The following is a 22098-nucleotide window of genomic DNA, read 5'->3' on the forward strand; positions in this document are numbered from 1 at the left end:
TTAAAAAGTATAATTTTGTTCGCTTTTTAGACTAATTTTCAAAGTATGATACAAGTAAAATAAGTTATAACTATCGAATGTTATTGTCTCTTGTAAATCAGATCGGGAAAGTTGGTACATTGGTGTAAGAGTGAGTTTTGTGATCATCTATCAAAATTAACAAAATTCATTTAGTATTTTGAATTGTTATATCTTCAACAATTAATATCGTTTTAGTTTTCAAAACATTAATTAATAAAGTTTATGATCCAAGTTGAAAAACAAATAAATGGTTATGGAACATTTATCTCATGTATTTAATTCAACAGGGTAGATAATGATTATCAATTATATTTTAATATATAATTACTAACGGTATGAGATCGCTAACAATTTTTGTTAATTTACATGTTTAATTTCATCTTTATGACATAACCTAGCATTGTAACACAACGTACCATGAGTTAGGTAGTGGAGCAACTAACACTTTGATGTCGGAGAGACATTGAAGGTCTTTTATTTTTTCCTTGTGATATTTGATAATATTTGAAGGTTAAAAAAAATCTTGTTTAAGTGAGATTTTCCATTATATTGTCGAAAATTTTCACTTTTTCCTAAATACAATACCATTTCTAAACAAACCAAGTAAGGATTGTACAAAAAAATAGTCAAACATGTTGTTATGAGATAATAGTTTGGATTCCTTTTGCCATTCATAGTTATGAGATCGAGAGCCATGTGTTCACCGACTTGGTATTTATTACAAAGAAGCCAATATCACCAAATCAAATAATAAATCACAATATAAACCACATAGTCTATCGACTATATCAAGTCTTAGATACATATTTAAAGCATTACTATTTATTGTATTAAACTAATTATATATTTTCATTAAAAAAATGCAACAACTTTTCTTTTACAAATTGATGCTCTAATACTTTATAAATATTTCTAATTGCCCATTTTAGACTCTTGGTCCTATAGAATTGGTCAAGTTTTGACTTCCATATCTAGCATGGCGTAGACCAGAGGGTTCGTTTAAACTCCCCCGTTCTAGTTGTCGCCCTATTTTGACTTTATATATTTGATCTTCTAGTCAAGTAACTATAGTATTTATTACTTGATATAATTGCATTATTTGGTTAATTCACAAACATTATTTTAAGTAAGGTAACAACATTACCAAACATAATCTTATGATTTTTGTTGGTGTCAACATCATTTTTAGTATTGTTTACATAATTACATGCAAGTGCATAAACATTACTACATTTATATTTTCATTTTTTTGTTCTTATAAAAAAATATATACGAAAAATTGTTATTATCTTTAAAAATTGGTTAATACAATCCATATTATTTAGTGTGTAAAGTTTGATTATCTTGTTTGAGAATAATTTATCTAAACCATGTGTCGAAATTAAATATTAAATTTATAACACGAGAGGTTATATTATTCACACAAAAGATAAGAACAATGAGTCATAATTTATTGAGCATGATAATAAAGAAATACTTACAAAAATACTAATTTTTATTTATTTCCATTTGGTACTTCAAGAACAAATCAAAAAACATCATTTTGCTACAAGTTATACGCTTGGAAAAATGATTTAAAAAAATACAAGAAAAAACCACCCCTGAATTTACAAAAATGGAGAAATTGATTTCTTGTTCTTCAAAATATACCAAAATTTAAAATTAAAGATTCAAATCCCCCAAACACCCCAAATCCTATCTCCTATGAAACTTACAAATTTTCTCACTGATCCTTTCTCCGACGATGACCCAATCATCAATTCCTCTTCATCTCCATCATCATCATAATCACTGTTAATCAATTTTTCCTCGACTTGCGGCGGCGCGTGAGGAACCTTCTCCGAAGCGATAATCGGCGCGTTGGGGGAAGATGAAGAAACTTTGTTCTTTCTTCTTTCTTTCTTGTTCTTCCCACTCTTCTTGTTATGAATCAACCCATCTTCGTAAGCATCAATGATTTCATGAATCAGTTGTCGATTTGGCGACGCATCCCATCGAACCCAGTAACTTGTGTAGCATGTAAAACAGTCGCAGTTGAATTGCGGAATATGGCTTCCGCCTCCGCCTCCGCCACCATCTCCGCCGTGAATTTTACTGGTGGGTTTTCTGTTGCCGGAGAAGTTATTGTTGGTGTTGTTGTTGTTGTTGGTGGTGGTGGTGGTTACAGAGCAGGAGAGAAGGTATGCCAATACTTCTTTGTCTTCTGGTGCAAGGGCGGCGGCGAGAGTGGCTATGGCGATCGGTAGCAAGGATAAGTGATCGGCGGTGGCGGACGGCGGTGGTGATGGGTGGATTTTGCCTTTATTGTGGTTGTAGAGCTTCCTCATCGTGAATGGCGTGGTGGATTCTTTCGAAAAAATTGTGGTGGAATGAAAGCCTTTTTAATGATATAAGTAAAGGTCGTCTAATGGTCGGGGGTAATAATGGAATAAATAAATAAGTTGGTGACATCACACCGTCTATTACTCTTTTCGTATGTCACGCGCCTTTTGGAGAGCTTGATGCTTACTCAATTTATTTTTGGAAGATTTATATATCCGACTCGTGCAATTAAAATAACTTCTTGCCGTCTTTGTATTTTTTGTATTTTGGAAGTATAAACAATTAACTATAATTATGTGTAAATTGTCCTAAGAGATATTTTATAATTTTTTAAAACATTTTTTTAAAATAGTATTGAAGATTTATTTAAACTTAAGTAAAAAACAAGTTTATTTTAACATAGATGATTTATACGTAATAATTTTTTTTATACACAATAATATATGTTTTAAAATGTTGTTTCATACAACTCTATAAAACATAAATTATTATATTTTGAAAAAAAATATTATGTACAAATCATTTTTTATATTTTAGATACAAATTAATTTAAGAAAAAACATCATAAATGGTCCCTGTGTTTTCCTAGATTCTGAAGTTTAGTTCATGTGGTTTAAAAATCTCATATATGGTTCATGTGCTTTCAAAACTTTTAACAGATGGTCGTTATCCCGCACACCATTAGAAACCCACCGTTAACCCTTATTTCATTAAAATAATATAAGGGTAAATCGGTCTTTTCACCTGTGCCCTCTTCTTTATTGAGGGAAATGATTATGCCACTATCTTCTTCACGTCAACTCCCAAACACTCTTCATCTCCCAAGAGTACAGTGACTTCGTTTTCAACATATCACTCTCATCCAAGTAACGAAATTGGGGTTTAGGGTTTGCACAACACCAAAGGACAATGGTTCTGTCAATATGTTGTTTGCGTGAAAAAAATGCGTGCTTGAAGGACTTGCAATCGAGATACGGTAAGATCTTTCATTAAAAAAAAAAAAAAACCCTTAAGTTTTTGTTTTCCTTAAATGTATTCGTGAAGATAAATCATCTTCTTTACCCTTTCTATTTTTGTGTTTGCAAAGGGATATGATAACTATTTCACGTTGAAGATACACTATAGTGGTGTCTTCACCAAGTCACCTGGAAGGAAATACGTCGATGGTACTGTATCATACATAGATGACGTTGACACTGATTTATTTTCAGTCCATGGACTCAATGACATGGTTCGAGAATTAGGGTACAAAGGTGAACAAACTCTTTACTACCATTTCTGTATCCCTGAATTTCCCTTAGACTACGGGTTATTGCCTTTAGGTAATGACCAAGATGTTCTTAAATTGGTTTCCTATGTCCCTAAGCACAGACTTGTAAAGGTCTATATTGAAATTGGTCAGACTAGGGTAGCTAGTTATTTTAAGTCTCCTTCCAAAGTTGTTATTAAGGAACTGGAACCTGAGAGTGTGTCACTAGAACTTAATAGAAAAAAACCTTGTAGAAGAGAAGTAGGATCGTGTAGTAAAAAGCTTGAGTTAGACCACCCTGCCAACCATGTTGTTGACCAGTCACAGGTAATAGATATGGATGAAAGTCAGGATCATTCAAAGACTATTGTTCCATATGTTATGTCTCAAGTTAGCCAACGAAGTAATGTCATTGATGTGAATGAAGGATTGATCATGGTCCACATAGAAGAAGTGTGTAAAGGTAATTTAGGCAATCTTGCAGAGGAACCAATTTGTGAAGATATTGATGGACAACAAAGTGTAAGACTCGATGAATTTGAAGCATTTACAGATTATTATTCAACTTATGTTGACTTTGATGCTGAGTACAGTGTACCAAACGGTGAAGACAATCAAGTAGAAATGGAAATTCTAGAGGGCATGGTAAATGATGACAGTGGAGATGCTTTCTATAGTCAGAATGAAGATGGTTTTGATTTTAGTGGAGATGATTCTGATGATAGTGACTACATTGTACATGAGTCTAACTTGCAATTTGATGTGGATGTAGACATGAGTGAATTCCAAAGTGTCGTGGATGTAGATGAACATGGAATTTTAAACAAGCAAACCGAAATTATAGGTAATGATATAGTTGATGAAGAGTTGGAAGTTATTCAAAGTGATGATTATCAGTATGCAGGATTTTATGAAGATGAAAGGACAAAAATGCTTAAGGAGTTGAGTAGGTCAACTCCATGCTCACATGGGGAGATCCATTTAAAACCATATAGGGTGGGGCAGTGTTTCAAAACAAAGAAGGAAGTTGTGGACTACATGCATGCACATGCTATAAATACAAGGAGGTCCCTATACTTAGCAAAAAATGTTAAAATCAGGATAAGAGTCAAATGTGAAGGTGTTGTGGGCCAATCTAGTGAAACGGTTCAATGTGGTGGGCCATCAACTAGAAGTAAGGTAAAGTGCAAGGGACAATCTACTAAAACAGTTGAATGTAGTGGTCCATCAACTAGAAGTAAGGTAAAGTGCAAGGGAAAAAATGTGATTAGTAAAAAAGGAAAATGTCCTTGGGCAGTCCAAATCTCGAGGCCAGGTGAGAATAAGGATTGGTTGGTGAAAACAGTACATGATGTCCATAAATGTTTGCAGACAAGATCAGTTAAAGCTTGTACTTCCAAATATTTAGCAAACTTAATTGTTCCACAAATTCAGAGTAACCCTAAAATTCCAATCAAATCTTTACACGAGGAGTTATGTAAGAAGCTGGAGCTTGGTATGTCAGTTCAAAAGGTTGGTAGGGCAAAGCAAAAGGCTGAACATGTGATTAGTGGGGACTACCAACTTCAATATGGGTATCTGAGGGATTATGCTTTGGAACTGCTAAACACTAATCCTAGTTCAACTGTTATGATAGATTTGTATCCTGAACCATGCTTGTCGACTACTACAAGAACTTTTAGAAGAATATATGTATGTCTAAGTGCATTGAAGTTGGGATTCAAAGTTGGGTTAAGGGATTTCCTGGGAGTTGATGGTACATTCTTGAAAGGCCCATATCTTGGGCAGGTACTAACTGATGTGGGTCTAGACTCAAATAATGGAATATACCCTGTAGCATATGAAGTGGTAGAGGCTGAGACAACTAGTTCTTGGACCTGGTTCATGGAACGGTTAGGAGAAGACTTGGAATTGGGAGCAAATTAAAATTTTACCTTCCTTTCTGATAGACAAAAGGTATGTTTTACCTAATTATTTCTCATGATAGTGTAGCTTACTTTCTATTTTTATAAATGAAACTGACTGTATTTGCATTTGTTAAGGGGATAATACCAGCAGTTGCAAAGGTATTCCCCAATGCAGAACATAGGTTTTGTTTGAGGCATATTCAGGAGAATTTGAAGAAACAATGGAAAGGAAAAGAGTTGAGTGACTTGGTTTGGGAATGTGGTAGAGCAACAACATTAAATCACTTTAAATATGCAACGGATGAGTTGAAGAAAATGAATGATGAAGCTCATGCTTGGTTGTGTAAGATTCCTGCAGAGACATGGTCTAAATCTCACTTCAGTGGTATGTCATTTAGAAGTTGTTGAGTTTTATGTTTTAATATAAAATTTGTAATTTCTCTTTTTTAATATGTTTTTCACAGGTAGGGCACACACTAATTGTTTGTTGAATAATCTTTGTGAGGTATTCAATGCTAAGATAGAGGAAGGTAGGGATAAACCAATCATCACCTGCTTAGAGTATATTAGAGAGTATCTCATGAAGAGATTGTGTGTTGTGCAAAAGGAAATAGATAAGTGTCAAGGGGAACTAAGTACCACTGCAACTATAATTTTAGAGGAGATTAAGACTCAAGCAGCAAAGTATGTAGCTAAGTATAATGGGGCAGGAAAGTACCAAGTTGCAAGCACATGGAAGGATCAGTATGTGGTGAACCTAAATGAAAGAAGTTGCACTTGTAGGTTCTGGGAGATTACAGGTTTTCCATGTAGGCATGTTGTTTCTGCTATATGGAACAAAATTGAAAATGGAGAAGATGCACCTGATGTTGAGGATTAGGTCCATCCTTGCTATAAGCTATCAACATGGAGAGCCATGTATCTGAACAAAATTTATCCAATAAATGGTCGTTCAATGTGGCCAAAAAGTGATTTTCCGTTCACTTTAACTCCACCAAAACATCACACACGGGTTGTTATGTCAACTAGGCTAGATATGTACTTTTAATGCCAGCATGTATGTTAATGTTTTAAATATAATAAATGCATATGTGTAGGTTGGGAGGCCAAAAAAGAAGAGAAGGAGAGGTGTTGATGAGCCCAACAGCCAAACAACTAAATTGAGCAGGAAATTTCTTGCAGTCACTTGTTCAAAGTGTCATAACAAGGGGCACAATTCCAGAACATGTAAAGGGCAGGGAGGCATTGGTGAAGTTGGATCAAAGGGGAAGACACAGGGAAAAGGGAAGACACAGGCAAAGGAGAAGACACAAAGAAAGGGAAAGGGTAATTTAGGAAATTCTGTTAAGTAGTTAGTTGGATGTTTGGGTAGTTAGGTCTTTTGAAACTTAAATTGTGGTTTAGTTGTTTAAATTATGGTAATTAGGTCTTTTGTAATGTTTGTATGGGTTAAGACCTTCCATCAGTAAGTATGTTGAAAGTAAGTCTCATGTTTGTATGGGTTAAACATAGACTTGTAATGATTTTATTAACATTTTGCTTATGAATTACCCTCTCCAAACCTTTCTCAAAAAGATGCATGTATAACAATGTAGATTTGAAATACCATTCCTAACCATTTGCAAGATGCAGTTATAACAATGTATCATACGAAAATGCACATCAACACCACTGATTTATAACAAAATACATAATCATCATTTCCATTAACTTAATGTGTTACACTTCATACAACAAAATGAAACCAAAAATACCCATTCCATCACAATCCAAAACCCCCTGAACTAGTTAGATGCGTACAAAAGAAACCAAAAACCCCTATCCTATTACCATACAAATCCTTCCTAGTTAAAATAAAACCAAAAAAAACACCCATGAACAGAACAACATCAGCCGGTAGTTCCACAGTTCTGCACTTGCAATCGCAACCCTCTCTTCCAATCGATTCATTGATCTTATCAAACCTGGAATCGCCACCAATGCCCTTGCACACATCGGAGGGTCTACCCAACTTACAAACCCACATCTTGAACAATTCTAAAATTGCCTTCCTGGGTTACGATCCGTCCATGAGGTCAAATTCGTTGTTTCCGTTCCACATCTACAAATCGCCATCTTGTACACTCGCAGAAATCGTTTTGCAATTGGATGCACAGTAGAGTGAGAGTAGAAGAGGGTGGGTGCGAGAAGGGTTTTCAAAATATAGACATGCATTTGGTTATAAAGAAGAGGGCACAGGTGAAAAGATCGATTTACCCTTATATTTTTTTAATGAAATAAGGGTTACCGGTGGGTTTCTAACAGTGTGAGGGATAAGGACCATCTGTCAAAAGTTTTGAAAGCACAGGGACCATCTATGAGATTTTTAAACCACAGGGACTAAACTTTAGAATCTGGGAAAACACAGGGACCATTTATGATGTTTTTTCTTAATTTAATTATCTTTTATTTTTTATATAATCATAAACTTTTATAGAGATTTTAAACATTGATTTTCAAGACACCTTTGATAAGATAGAGAATACAATAAAATGTGGTCATATTTTATGTTTAATTTGACATTTAAATATTATTTTCTAAAGAATGTAGCATTTATTTTAAATTTCTTAAATATAACATGTTGGTGATGTTAGACTTCATATCATCTAACATTTAATATAGTTGAAATTAATATGGGTCTCGAAGTAGATACATATTGTGATATAATACAAGTAATGTGCTGTAGAATTATCGAAAATTAACATTTTGTAACAATCTTAACATTGAATTAGGTAGGTTCCGTATCTCTGTCTAATTAAGATGTAGTAAATATGTAACTAGAGGGATAATTGTTAATCGGTGGGGCTATGGATTGATGTTGTAGATGAATGCTAGGGAAAATTAGACATGGTAGAAGAAATGAAAGTTGCTAGGGCTGTCGAAGAGCCGAAGGGGGTTATGTGTGAATACTTTGTCATATTGTACATATACCCTATATATTGTTATATATCGGTTAATATGATATGACTAATCATAAACATTTTTTAGTTCTCTTTGATAGAAGTCCTATAGGTAGGGCTGTAAACGAACTGAACGTTCAGAAACTGTTCGTAAACTGTTCGGTGAGAAGTTCATTTATGTTAGTTTATTTAATAAATGAACGAACATGAACACAAATTCTCGTTCGTTTAGTTAAATGAACGGACATGAACAATGGCCTCGTTCGTTTGATTATGTTCATGAACGTTCGTTTATATTCGTTTATATAAGTTCCTTTTATGTTCATATATGCTTAATTGTGTTTGATTACATTACTATATTATTTGTTAATTTATGTTCATATAGGTTCACTTATGTTTGTTTATCTTTGGTCATTTATGTTCGTTTAGCATTTTCACGAACATAAATGAACGAACATGAACAACGTAATTTGTTAATTAAAAGGAACGAACATGAACAAGAAAACTCGTTCATTTATTCATTCGTGTTCGCTTATTTGTTCGGCTAACTTAAACGAATGAACATGAACAAGCCCCCATTTGTGTTTGTTCGGTTCGTTTACATCCCTATCTATAGGGCTTAGATTAGATTTTCCTTCATTTATTGATGATTTATAGTTTCATGTTGTCACTTTGTGGTTATTTTCTTTTATAAGTAGTGTTATGTTGTTTGGTGTTGTGTAATCTTGAATATGTGGTTTGAAGCAAGTTTTTTTTTTATTCTTTATGATATAATTGCTTTAATAAATGTTTTAGATCGTGAAACTAAATTTTATTTACATGGTAATAGAGCCTAAAAATTGATCCAACTATATTTAGTTGTTTGGTATTGATGTTAGGGTCAAATACTTCAACAACTTGATAAACGATTTAACACATATATAATAAATAATAATGCAAACGAAAAAAAACACAATCTTTAATGTAGTTCACACAATTAGAGTAATCAGCCATGTCTAAGGGCGAACAAGAGAGAGAGAGAGAGAGAGAGAGAGAGAGAGAGAGAGAGAGAGAGAGAGAGAGAGAGAGAGAGAGAGAGAGAGAGAGAGAGAGAGAGAGAGAGAGAGAGAGAGAGAGAGAGATTTTATTGATTATTGCCAAATTACAGTTCTGCTATCTTTATTGGAACACAAAAACAATTAAGGAAAATATGATGTGAAAAATAATCAACACAACAAAATAAATTTTCAATACATATTGATTCAACAAAATCCAATATCCAAATATGAATATGAGTCGGGAAACAAAAGATTCCAATGCAAAGGAACATTTTTGTCTACTCATAATCCTAAGGCCACACGCACCTATATAAACATTTATATAAGATGGTAAGTGTCACAATCAACATATTTTAGAATGGCACGTAGAGCATAGTACATCATCAAATCTCAAAAGAAAAGATTTCCTAAGATTATCGCACGATACATGTATGTATGCTACAACACTTGTTTGTTTCGAAGGATTAACCATATGCAAAGCTCAATTACATCGAAACTAAAATACAAAGAATATGTAAAACTGAATATAAACGAAAGTATGTACAAAAGATCAATACGACGAAACTCAAAAGTACATTTTGAAAATGATAAAAATAATACTTTGATCTTCAACAATCTTTGATTAGGTTATGTTACACAAATTCAAGGAATTTATGTGTGTGCATATATATATATATATATATATATATATATATATATATATATATATATATATATATATATATATATATATATATATATATATATATATATATATATATATATATATATATATATATATATATATATATATATATATATATATATATATATATATATATATAACATCCCAAAAATCACAATAAAAATTTTCATTTTTAAATTGAGAGAAACCATAGTTTTTAAACAAAACCCATATCAAGATCAAGTATCAAATACAAATATCTCCAAGATCAGTGTATCATAAAATCTCCAAAAACATAATATCAAAGGATGTGTACAATCATGCATTCGTCTTGCCACGGTCATCTGAAGTACCTAAAACAATTAAGCGAAATTGTAAGCCAAAGCTTAGTGAGTTCCAACAAAGTACCACCACACAACATATAACATCAAGCATATTGGGTCCACAACTAACATATTGGATTACTCCCTGAGTCCACAGCATGAGTCTTGCTTGCTTTCCAACCCACAGCTCATGTATGGCTTACTCCCGAGCCCACAACATAAGTCGGACATGCCTCTCGGGCCCACAAATTATGTCTGGCTTGCTCCTAGGTTTGTTGGCCTCCTCATAGAGCAACATCGCCTCAACCCAACCATACAATGTCGACATATACATCACATATAAATGGACAGTAATAGATAAGCATATAACCAGTCAATAGACTTATAGGCAGATTTGCACATCAATATCACATAACAATAGGATTCAATTCTAATAGATCAATACAAAAGAGACATCCTCTAAACCAAGATACATAAACTAGTGGGCCGGCATTGGTGACTTCGACCCACAACTATAGTGAGGAAAAAATCACCTCTCAGTCTGAACAAATACCAGAATAGGTTTTTACTCCGAATATATGCTCTACCCGTCACCTATTCATCAAATAGTGACCAATCTCAAATACAACTCAATATACTCAAAATACCCTTAGGTCAAACTTGGTCAAAGTCAAAAAGTCAAACATAGTCAACACAGTTAAGTACGCCCAACATACTCAGCTTATATGCTTAGCGTACACGAGGCTTGACCAAAAACACAAGGTTTGACCTCGTACGTGCAGCGTACTTGGGTTACCCCCAGTGTACATAACTGGTCCCTTTTCATTCTTATTAAGAGTTTAATCCTTAAGCTCTTTTGTCCAAATTCTAGATCTAATCATCAACTAACGTCCTTAACCATAAAGTTCCCAACTTTATGGTCTTTCATGGTTATTAAGTGCCCAATAGCAAAAACCCTAACTTCTTAACTCATTAATACATTATACCCATGCATGGAAGAAAACTAATAATCAAGATTGCATTTTTATGACCTTAGATACTCCAAAAGATCTGGAAGGACAATCCATTTGGGTCAAGAGCATGCCATACTCACGAACAATATTGATTGGGGACAAAAAAACACATAATAACATCATACAAGCTAGATCTAACCAAATAAGCCTCAAGGTATGAACTTTATACCTTCTAGATATGTAGGAGGGTGCAAAACTTCCAGATCCAAGGTTGTTCCAAGCTTCCAAGTTATTCTCTTCTCCTTCTTCTTCCTCTATGAATACCAAAACACACACCAATGTAGGGATGAGCAAAAGGACCGAACCGGCCGGAACCGGCCCGAACCGGACCGGACCGGGGAACAGGCTTCGGCCAAAATCTAGAACCGAACCGGCCCGGCGGTTCTACCGGTTCCGGTTCCGGGTCCGGTTTTTGCCGGTTTTTCGATTTTGGAACCGGCTACCTCCAATTTTTACCAAACACATTTAGTCCATTTTGAAACCGGCTATATTTTGATGTATCCAACGACTTAATTGTAGCAAAAGATGTTCGCATTAGAGTTTCCCTTAATTACCACCAATCGATTACTTTGAGTTTTATTGGTTGGTTGTGATTTGTGAAGAAGTGGATGTTTAAAGGTAATGTTGGCACTATCTCACCAGCACTTGTATAAGCTAGTATTATAAATTATAATATTATATTATCAATGGATGTTTAAAGCTTAAAAGTAATCCACTGGAAATCCATGAACCTTAATGTTTTTGTATATAGAGCTTCTACAATGGTGGTACCCACATCTGTAAAGAGGACGTGACTTTAGAATGAAGTGGCATTGAAGGGTTGAAGCTATAAAGGATGTCGTGAAACCATCTCTATTCTACGACATGGATGGCCTAAATCAGTTACATATTCTATTATTTTTTTCTTTTCATAGATGCAATCCAACTGTTTTAATTTTTGTTTTTTATTTACAATTTAATCCAAGTTTTATTTTCATACTTGTTTCCAAAACTTGTACACACATGAACATTAAAGTATACGTTTGGAAAATTAAAAACAGTGCGTTTCCATGAGAAAGTAACATGAACTCATCGTTGCAAAATGTACTGATCAAGAATGCACAATTGTTGATTTTATGACTTAGATATGATAGAAACAACTATTGACAAGGGTATATATGATTTTGAAGTTTTGTTTTGATCATATTTCCCTCATAATTATGTAAATTTACTGTACTATAATAAGTTGTCAAAATAATTATTTTTGTCACCGTAATTTGTAATACTACTTTCATGGTAACTACTTTTATGAATTATGCGACAAAGCCAACGACATGGGGTTTTTTCTAGCCGGTCCGGTTCCCGGTTTTGGGCCGGTTCCAACAGCCGGTTTTTACCGGGTCCCGGTTCCAAATAATCACGAAATTATAGTATAGGTCCCGGCCCGACCGGTTCCATCGGGTGCCGGTTCCGGGACCGGTTCCGGTTTCGGGACCGGTTCCGGCCGGTTCCCCGGTCCTTTTGCTCATCCCTACACCAATGGATTAAGAATGCTCAAAAACGAATTAGGGTTTGCAAAGGGTCGAAATGGGGCTGGAGGCTGATGAAAGAAACAAGACTTGGGACTTAAGGATGTTTAAATAAGGTCCAAACCCTAAAAATTAGGGTTTGGGATCCTGCCACGTACGCCCAACGTACGTGATCGAGTCCTAATATTTACAAAAATGCCATTTTGGTCCAGTAAGAAACAATTCTCATATCAAGGGCTAAAAGTGGAAATACCTAAATATCAAGATGTTATATATATATATATATATATATATATATATATATATATATATATATATATATATATATATATATATATATATACAAGAGCAAGTTGACCTAAAATCTTGTAATAATGTCATCATTATAAACTCTGACAAATCTGGTCCATGACGCATTTTAATTTCATATACGATATATGAACTAGCCTATGTTTGGCATGACTAATGGATATAGAGTTAAACGGTGAATCAAGATCCATAACTTAACAATCTCCTACTTGAAAGCTGATTAATTACTTGCTTCCATCCACTTTAGAACTCTATAACCCCTATCTTTCTCTAGTATGCACCTTCTCTTAAAGTGCATAGAAGGCTAGTTGAATCCATACCTAACTTCAATTTCTATTTTTTCACCACCTTTGTAGACATATATTCTAGATTCTTTGTACCAATGGTCTTCTTTAGGTTCAGAATGCCATCGCATATCTATTTCATCACAAATTGGTTCTCATTCGAATGTGTTTCGTCTTACTATGTAACATTGTATTATTTTCCAAATGAACCACACTCTAGTTGTCACAATGTAGTACCTAATCTTCTTTTTTCATTCATAATTCTTGTAGGAAGTTCTTCATCTATATAAAATTGTTTCCTCATTCAAACAAATAAAATCATCTAATTTTCTCAAACAATGTTGTTTTCTCTAACTTCAGTCCCTTAGTTTTGAGATTCAAGGTTTTCTAGAAAATTTAATGTTTATTGTTTTAGAAACCCTAAGTTTTATATGAATTTTCTTTTTGAAATGGTTGTTTTAACTAAAATTACATTATCTTAACCAAGTCTTTGTTTTGTACTGCTTTGATAGAAAAAAGAGAAAATGTTTTTGTTTTGTTTATATTTTTAAAGAATCGGGGTTTGTGGTTATTCTTTAAGCTCTAATCTTTTGTTGTTCTTTATTTAAACTCTTGAAAAAGGCTTTCATGTATATTGCTTCAAAAAAGAAAATCAAAAGTATCTTTAAAAAATATGTTATCTAAAGAACTAGGATTATGGTTGTCCTTTAAACTTTAAATCTTTTGTTGTTATTTCTTTGTTTGTTGTGAGTAGAGGCTAGATACACCTTGTGTGACATATTTGGGATGGTTCACTAGTTCCTAGTTTGATGAGCAAATGGGAAGGTTCTCATGACCTTAATATTTAACCATCAAATTTTGGGGAGTTAGAGTTTATGAGAATGACAAGGGTTGGGAATTGTTTAATACATTGCATATTATTCATACTCCACATCATTAGTCTCTCTCAGATCTGAGTTGTTCCATGATCTAGAGAGAAAAAATGAATTTGAAACACATTGGTGACTCCAGGTCTAAGATGTTCCACGACTGTTATCGACAATGGTGGTGATGGTTGCAATAGGTGGTTGATGATTTGAATGTAAGGTTTAAGTTGTAACATGGATTTGAATGAATAATTTTGGTGTACTAAACTAAGATGTGAATTTTATATATTAAATTATACATATATTATATTAATCTTTGACGTTTGTGTATTAAATTATGAATAGATTGTACTAAGTTGTGAATGTGATGTATTAAATTGTGATGTTTGTATAAATTTTGTGTAAACATATGAATGATTATATTAAAGTGTAAATGAGTATATGAATGAATATATTAAACTGTAAAAATGATGATTTTTTCCTTTCTCTTACAAAAAATACATACACAAATATTTTAACATATTTAATTAGTATTCACAGTTTAATAATTGTAAAATGGATGGTTCCTGAGTTCCTAACCTTTAAGAGTTCTTATTTGAACAACTCCATATATATTATATAATCATATATGTAAAACATACATGTGATAATCATTATAATTAACATTTTATAACTATTGTTGATATATAAGTAAAAAAATGATAAAATATATACTTTTTTAGTAATATTAAGAGTTACAGCCCCAATATGTATCAAAAACTGTAACGCCCCAAATTCTGGTATGTAATTTAATAATTTTCTTTTCAAGTTTTCAAGAGGAACTCGATGAGTCAGTAGCCCGACTCATCGAGTAGAGTCGGGATATTGAGCACGTTTAAGTTGGTGACTCAACGAGTCCATATTCTGGACTCGGCGAGTCCGCCAGTCTGGATGAAACCTTAATTTCAAGGGTTTGCACCCTATTTAATCAACTTTTTAGGACCTCAAGTCAGCCCCCATCACCCCCCCCCAGAGCATCCTTCTCGAAACCCTAGCACTCTCTTAGCCTTTTGTGTGTTTTGGTGTGATTCTTTGAAGATCTTGAGAGAAGAAGGAAGGTAGATCAAGAGGAGAAGAAGGAGATCCAAGATCTTTGTGGCATTTCAGAGTATAGTGAGGTATAACTCGACCCTTTTCTGTTTCTATGCTTAAATCCCCATTGGAACACCATTAAATCTATTATTGAACCATTTATTGGCTTGGTAGTAGCATAGAGGACACATTGAGATGAATAGCCTTCGGATCTAGCTATGTTTGAGTTCCAGAAGCCTAGATCTAATACCTTTATGGAGCCATATTGCATGAAAGCCCTAGATCTACTCTTATAGTGTGCTTTGAGCCTTAAAACCTTCATTTGGTGTTTATTTACACGTAAAGTTGGAAACTTTACGTGTTAAATAGGCCCTAAGAACCTAGATCTACGAATGGAATGAACTGGATTCAAGCAGAATCGAGTATATAGTGATTGCATGTATACGACTCGGCGAGTCGTTCTTCAGACTCGACGAGTCGAGTCGCGAGTCCCCTGTTTTCCCCTTTTCGAGTTATGCCAAGTGGAACCAGTGAGTGAGAGATGGACTCAGTGAGCTGGAGGTTAGACTCATTCATGGAAGGACTCGGCGAGTCCAAGGCAATCTTCATACCTCAAGAACAGAACTCGACGAGTTGTTCATACAACTCGGCGAGTCAGATGAAGATTTACTGAGTATTAGTAGCGAAGAGGAACTCGTCGAGTCTATGCCAAACTCGACGAGTAGTAGCGGGTAGGATTGAGAAATGAGAGTAAGGACTCGACGAGTTGGCGGCCCAACTCAACGAGTCGGGTCAACTGAATGTTAACTTTGACCAAGAGGTTGACTTTAACCAGGGGTAAAATAGTCATGTTAACCTCAGTGTAGCTATCAGTATTTGATTGAGTATATTTATGGGAAATTGTAGCCGAAAAGATACCGGAGCAACAGCAGACAGTTTCCCCATCAGTTGGTTTAGCAGCCAGATTACGAGGTGAGTTTCCTTCCAGTGGGAACGGGTCTACGGCCACAATGCCAGCCCGTTTAGTTAGCAGTAGTTCCAGACTTCGGTCTGATGTAGTAGTTCAGTGTGCTTGATGTCTTTGTGATTCAAGCATGGATTCGTGATTATGTGTTCCGGACCTCGGTCTGATGCAGTATGCAGTATATGTGTTTATGCCAGTAGTTGTGATTATGTTATTCTATGTTCAGTCAGTTCCGGACTTCGGTCCGATGCAGAGGGCAAGACCCTGGTTAGTTTCGGACTTTGTTCCGATGCAGTTTCCAGACTTCGGTCTGATGCAAAGGGCAAGGCCCTGGTTAGTTCCGGACTTCGGTCCGATGCAGTTTCCGGACTTCGGTCTGATGTAGTTTCCGGGCTTCGTTCCGATGCAGTGGGCAAGGCCCAGTAGTTGCTTATATGTTATTGTATGGTATGTGGTAGTTTGGGGGAGCTCACTAAGCTTTGTGCTTACAGTTTTCAGTTCTGGTTTCAGGTACTTCCGCAAGTAAAGGGAAGAGCTCGGGATGATGGCATGGCACACACCACAGTTTCAGTTTATTCCTGGGAGTTTTGTCCAGATATTTTGATATGATTGATACAGTATTTGTTTTGACACAGTTACATGACTTTTGAGTTACTTAGTTATGATTTTTAGTATGTATGATATTCGATGAGATGGTTTTTAGTAAAATTTAAACAAAAATTTTTGGGTCGTATTTTTGGGATGTTACAAAAACCCCCTTAAACAGCACAACATTAAACTTAACAATATTAAGACATTACTTGGGTTTAACTTCAAATGTCTTAGAAACCTAAAAGCAATTTAAAATATGTCTTTCTTAGAAAGTGTATAAGCTAACTAAGTCATTGGACAAGAACAAAAATATTTGACCTTGTTATTATAAGGTATATAAGTTTGTCTAGCTATTATTGGTATTTTATAATATTTAATAGAACATTATCATCATTTTTAACATTATCAATAGTTACAACCACATTCATATTAAAAGTTGTCCCCTCTCCCATTTACAACAAAGCATACAAATTTCATGTAAAATCCCCAGGCTATATTTCCTTTTGGGAATGATGTGAATGTTGTTGTAACTCTTAATACTCCTGAAAACTATTTTGTCATTTGTTTAGTTATATATCAACCATAGTTATAAAATGTTAATTATAATGACTATCACATGTTTCACATATATGATTATCTAATATTTAGGGAGAGATTAAAATAAGAACTCCTAAAAGTTTGGAACTCTAGGAACCAACCATTTCACAGTTACTAAACTATGAATACTGATTAAATCATTTTCAAACTTTAATATATCCATTTATATACTCATTTACAATTTAATACAATCATTCATATTTTAACACAAAATTCATACAAAATTCACAATTTAATACAATTTATTCATGGTTTAATACACAAAATTCACATTTTAATACAATTTATTTATAATTTATACAAAATTCATAATTTAATCCAATACATTCATATTCACAGTTTAATACACCAAAAATATGCTTTCGCATCTATATTTACAACTTAAAATTTACATTTGACATCATCCACAACCGACTATGACTGTCAACAACAGCTGTGGAACATCTGAGAACTAGAGTCACCAAGGTGTTACAACTTCATTTTCTCTCTCTAAATCAGGGAACAAATTAGATCTAAGAGAGACCAATGAAATCATCTAAGATCTAGAGATAGAGTGATGAAAACATCTTAGATCTCATATGTGAACATCGTGCCTTAGACATTCTTGTTTATCTCCCCATATCAATGAATTCTTATGGTTCTAGTATGAAGAGCACCAATGATGGTTTAGTGTTTCATACCTTGTGGCAGAGAGTGGCAGTGAACACGATGACGATGGATATGGTGATGGTGATGGATGTATGGTTGTTCAATGGCAGCTTTATGGTGATGATGGTTGGTCATTGGTAGAGGTGGTGATTCCAGATATGGTGGTGCTAGTGTGATGTCGATGATAGTGGTGGTGGTGTGACGTCGACGGTGAGCTTTATGAAATCGTGGATCTAGATGTGGTCAGGGACAAAGTAGATTTGGAGACGCTCTAACTATATATGAGAAATCACACCATATCATAAATGGTGACAGTTATAGGGTTGCTGTCGAAGATGGTGACGATGGTGGGGCCGTCATCAATGGTGGTGGTGTTCATAACAAGTGGTTGAAGGAGTCAAGGAAAGAGTTTTGTTCTTGGAACAGTTTGAGAGAAAAGAGTAGATCTAATTTATACCAGATCTAAAGTTAAAATTTGATGGAATGCTTACAAAACATTTTTTTTTGTTGACAAAACTCGGGTTTCTAAGTAATGTGAGCCGTTGTGTGACGTGATGACAAGGTCAAACCTCAAGCTTTAGGAGACATGGTGAGTCATGAAGTTTTTTAAGGCGTGACTTAATGACATAGTTTTGTATATATTTTATTTTTATAATTTTATATATAAATATTTATGTTTTAAGCTATTATCCTATTTATATCTAAGGAAAACTCTAGTAAAATCCTAATATTTTAGTCCAATTTATAAAAAAAGTCTCAAACTAAATTTTGTTTACAGAAAAGCACATAATACCGGCTAAAACTTCGAAAAACACCCTTTTTGGTCGGTTTCACAAATTTAGTCGGTATCTTGACCTTTTTCATTAGTTTGGTCAAAACATTGAGACGTTTTTAGAAAATTATCTTATTTTAACCATAACCATAATATCAGGACTTTTCTGAAAATTACCATAGATATAATGGATATTCTTATTAACAAATGATTTATAAACATAAGAGATATTTTTTATTATGAACAAAGGAAATACATTTGTTACTAATTTCTAGGAATATAATTGTGGACTAAGTACCCTTTATTGCTTGCTGACTGCTTTAAACTCTTTATGTTCCTCCTATGCATCGTTGTGGGTGTCATGGTGAAATGTATTATGTATGTTTCTCCAATTAAATATAAGAGTTGATACTATTTATTAATAATACGATTAATTAATAAACAATCAATAAGTGTCTACTTGCTATATGGCGTGACTCTATGGGATCATATTTTATTAGAAAATATCATTACACAATGATTCTTGAGCATATAGATCTTTCATTATGTTCTTTAACCTAACTACCGCCTAACCTCCATATATTACCTGGTAACAACCATCGAATGATACATATCTACCGAGAGTGAAAAGTGAACTTTGAATGAAAGTTTAAATAGATAATCACCCTTTAACCGTTTCTATATAAACTATCACTCATGGTTCACTTTTCACACTCGATAGATTTGTGTTAGCTGATGGTTGTTACCATGTTAGGTGGTAGTTAGGTTAGAGAACATAAGAGAAATATCAACATTAGAGGAACACCTAGTACATCTCACCATGTCACCCATAATAATGCATATGAGGAACGTAGAGAGTTTGAAGTGGTCAACAAACAATATAAGAGTACTTAGTCTACCATTCTAATCCTAAAATTAGCAAAAAAAATGTAATTTCTTTCTTTATAATAAAAAATATTTGTTATGTTTATAAATGATTTGTTAATAATAATATTCATTAATTCCATGATAATTTTTAGAAAAGTCACAAAATTTTGGTTATTTGTTAAAAATAAGGTAATTTTCAGAAAAGTCTCAATATTTTGACAAAACTAATGAAAAAAGACATGATACCAGCTAAATCTCAAAACCGGCCAAAAAAAGGTTTTTTTCGTAGTTTTATTCGGTATACTATGTTTTTATGTAAATAAAATTTAGTATGAGACTTTTTTATAAACTAGACTAAAATATTAGGACTTTACTATATATTTTTCTTATCTACTCTAATCTACTCTAATAAATAAAGATCTTTTTTGTCATATGTCACATTCTTATTCATTTTACCACATGTCATTTTGTATTTATTTTAAATTAATATTTATTCCACATGTCATTTTATGGTTTTTCCGTTTTATTAAAATACATATAGTATTTAAATAAATGTATATCAATTTCATTAATGGATTTTCATTCTAATTTCAATAATTACTAAATTAAAGCCTAATTAGTTTCCTTTGTTTATTTATCTAAATTATTTGTTTACATTTAAAAGAAAAAAAAACACTTTAATTTTAATAATTCAATATTTTTCTCATTTTCTTATAAATTTAAAAATTTTCAAATGTTTAGAATATCATATTTATACTTTCTTTTAAATAAACTCATGTAATACATTGGTCTTACACTTAGTCATATCATATCATATCGTATACTATATTATAAAGGAAACATTTTTTCTTTCACCACATTTATTTGAAACTCTATGAATTTTTCCTTTCACCACATTCATTTGAAACTCCCATGACTTTTCAATTTCTTTCTAATAATGATTATAAGTTGGTTAATAAGATTACACAAAATATCAAACATAAAGTGTAATCATATATAAACTAAATTTTAATATTAAAAGAATATATTTACTTCTACTTATAAAGTTATATATATATATATATATATATATATATATATATATATATATATATATATTAACTTTTTACATATTTTACTTAATTTATTAGTTTTAATATATTGTTGGATGTAACCATTATCATTTTATAGCTACAACTTTTGAACAATTTTTATAAAATATTTCAATTATAAATTTAAATATGACATTACATGACCAACTTAAATATAAATTTTAGTTTAACTTAAACAACCCAAATAATATTTTGTAAATAGTTAAAAATGATAAATTGTAGTGTCTTTCTAATAATGATTATAATTTGGTTAATAAGGTTAAATAAATATCAAATCTAAAGTGTAATCATAAATAAACTAAATTTTAATATTAAAATAATATCTTTACTTCTACTTATAAAGTTATGTCTTTAATTTTTAACATATTTTACTTAATTTATTAGATTTAATATGTTGTTGTATGTAAACCATTATCAATTTAAAGCTACAACTTTTGAACAGTTTAGTCAAAATACTTAAATTGTTAATTTAAATATAACATTACAGTGTCAACTTAAATATAAATTTCAGTTCCACTAACAAAACCCAATGAATATTTTGTGAATAGTTAAAAGTTGTGACATCCCCAATTTCACGGCCAGAAAAGACCGATTTGTTTATGCTTTGTTTTTAAAATCAGAGTAATCGTTTAAAGGAAACTGTTGCGGAATTTGTTCCCAAAAACAAAAATATGATAACCATTTATCCAGACATTTCTCAAAGAGAATGTATTTTAATTAAATAATAAAACCTTGGGATGTCATGTTCGATACAGACCAAAAGCATAAACAATATAAAATAGACCTTACAATAGTTATTTATAACTACTGATCTATAATCCAAAATCTCTCGTCAAGTCCGCCAACTTATACCCTTGTGCCATTACCTGTAATGAAAAGAAAACTGAGTGGGTCAGGCTTGGGAGCCTGGTGAGCATATAGGGTTTTCAACCCACAATAATACATTTATTATATTCAATTATCAAACAACCAACTCAAATACCCATCCCCATATCTACTTTATTTTCTCAAGGGTTTACCCTAAGAATCCACTATCCTTCATTCATTCACTCGTA

The 22098-nt window shown here is 33.0% G+C and overlaps 1 protein-coding gene across 1 annotated transcript; it reads right to left on the bottom strand.

Moving 5' to 3' along the window:
• Positions 1-1495: 1495 nt before the first annotated feature.
• On the bottom strand, positions 1496-2398 carry LOC111902815 (uncharacterized). The gene has a single exon (XM_023898630.3). It carries the CDS (start codon positions 2346-2348, stop codon positions 1692-1694), a length of 657 nt encoding a protein of 218 aa, XP_023754398.2. The 5' UTR covers positions 2349-2398; the 3' UTR covers positions 1496-1691.
• Between the last annotated feature and the right edge of the window lie 19700 nt (positions 2399-22098).

The sequence above is a fragment of the Lactuca sativa genome, chromosome 7, assembly GCF_002870075.4.
Source record: "Lactuca sativa cultivar Salinas chromosome 7, Lsat_Salinas_v11, whole genome shotgun sequence".
In the NCBI taxonomy this organism is placed as follows: Eukaryota; Viridiplantae; Streptophyta; class Magnoliopsida; order Asterales; family Asteraceae; genus Lactuca; species Lactuca sativa.

Excerpts from the sequence above, each read along its gene's own strand:
- LOC111902815 (XM_023898630.3), bottom strand. The coding sequence starts at position 2,348 with ATGAGGAAGCTCTACAACCACAATAAAGGCAAAATCCACCCATCACCA.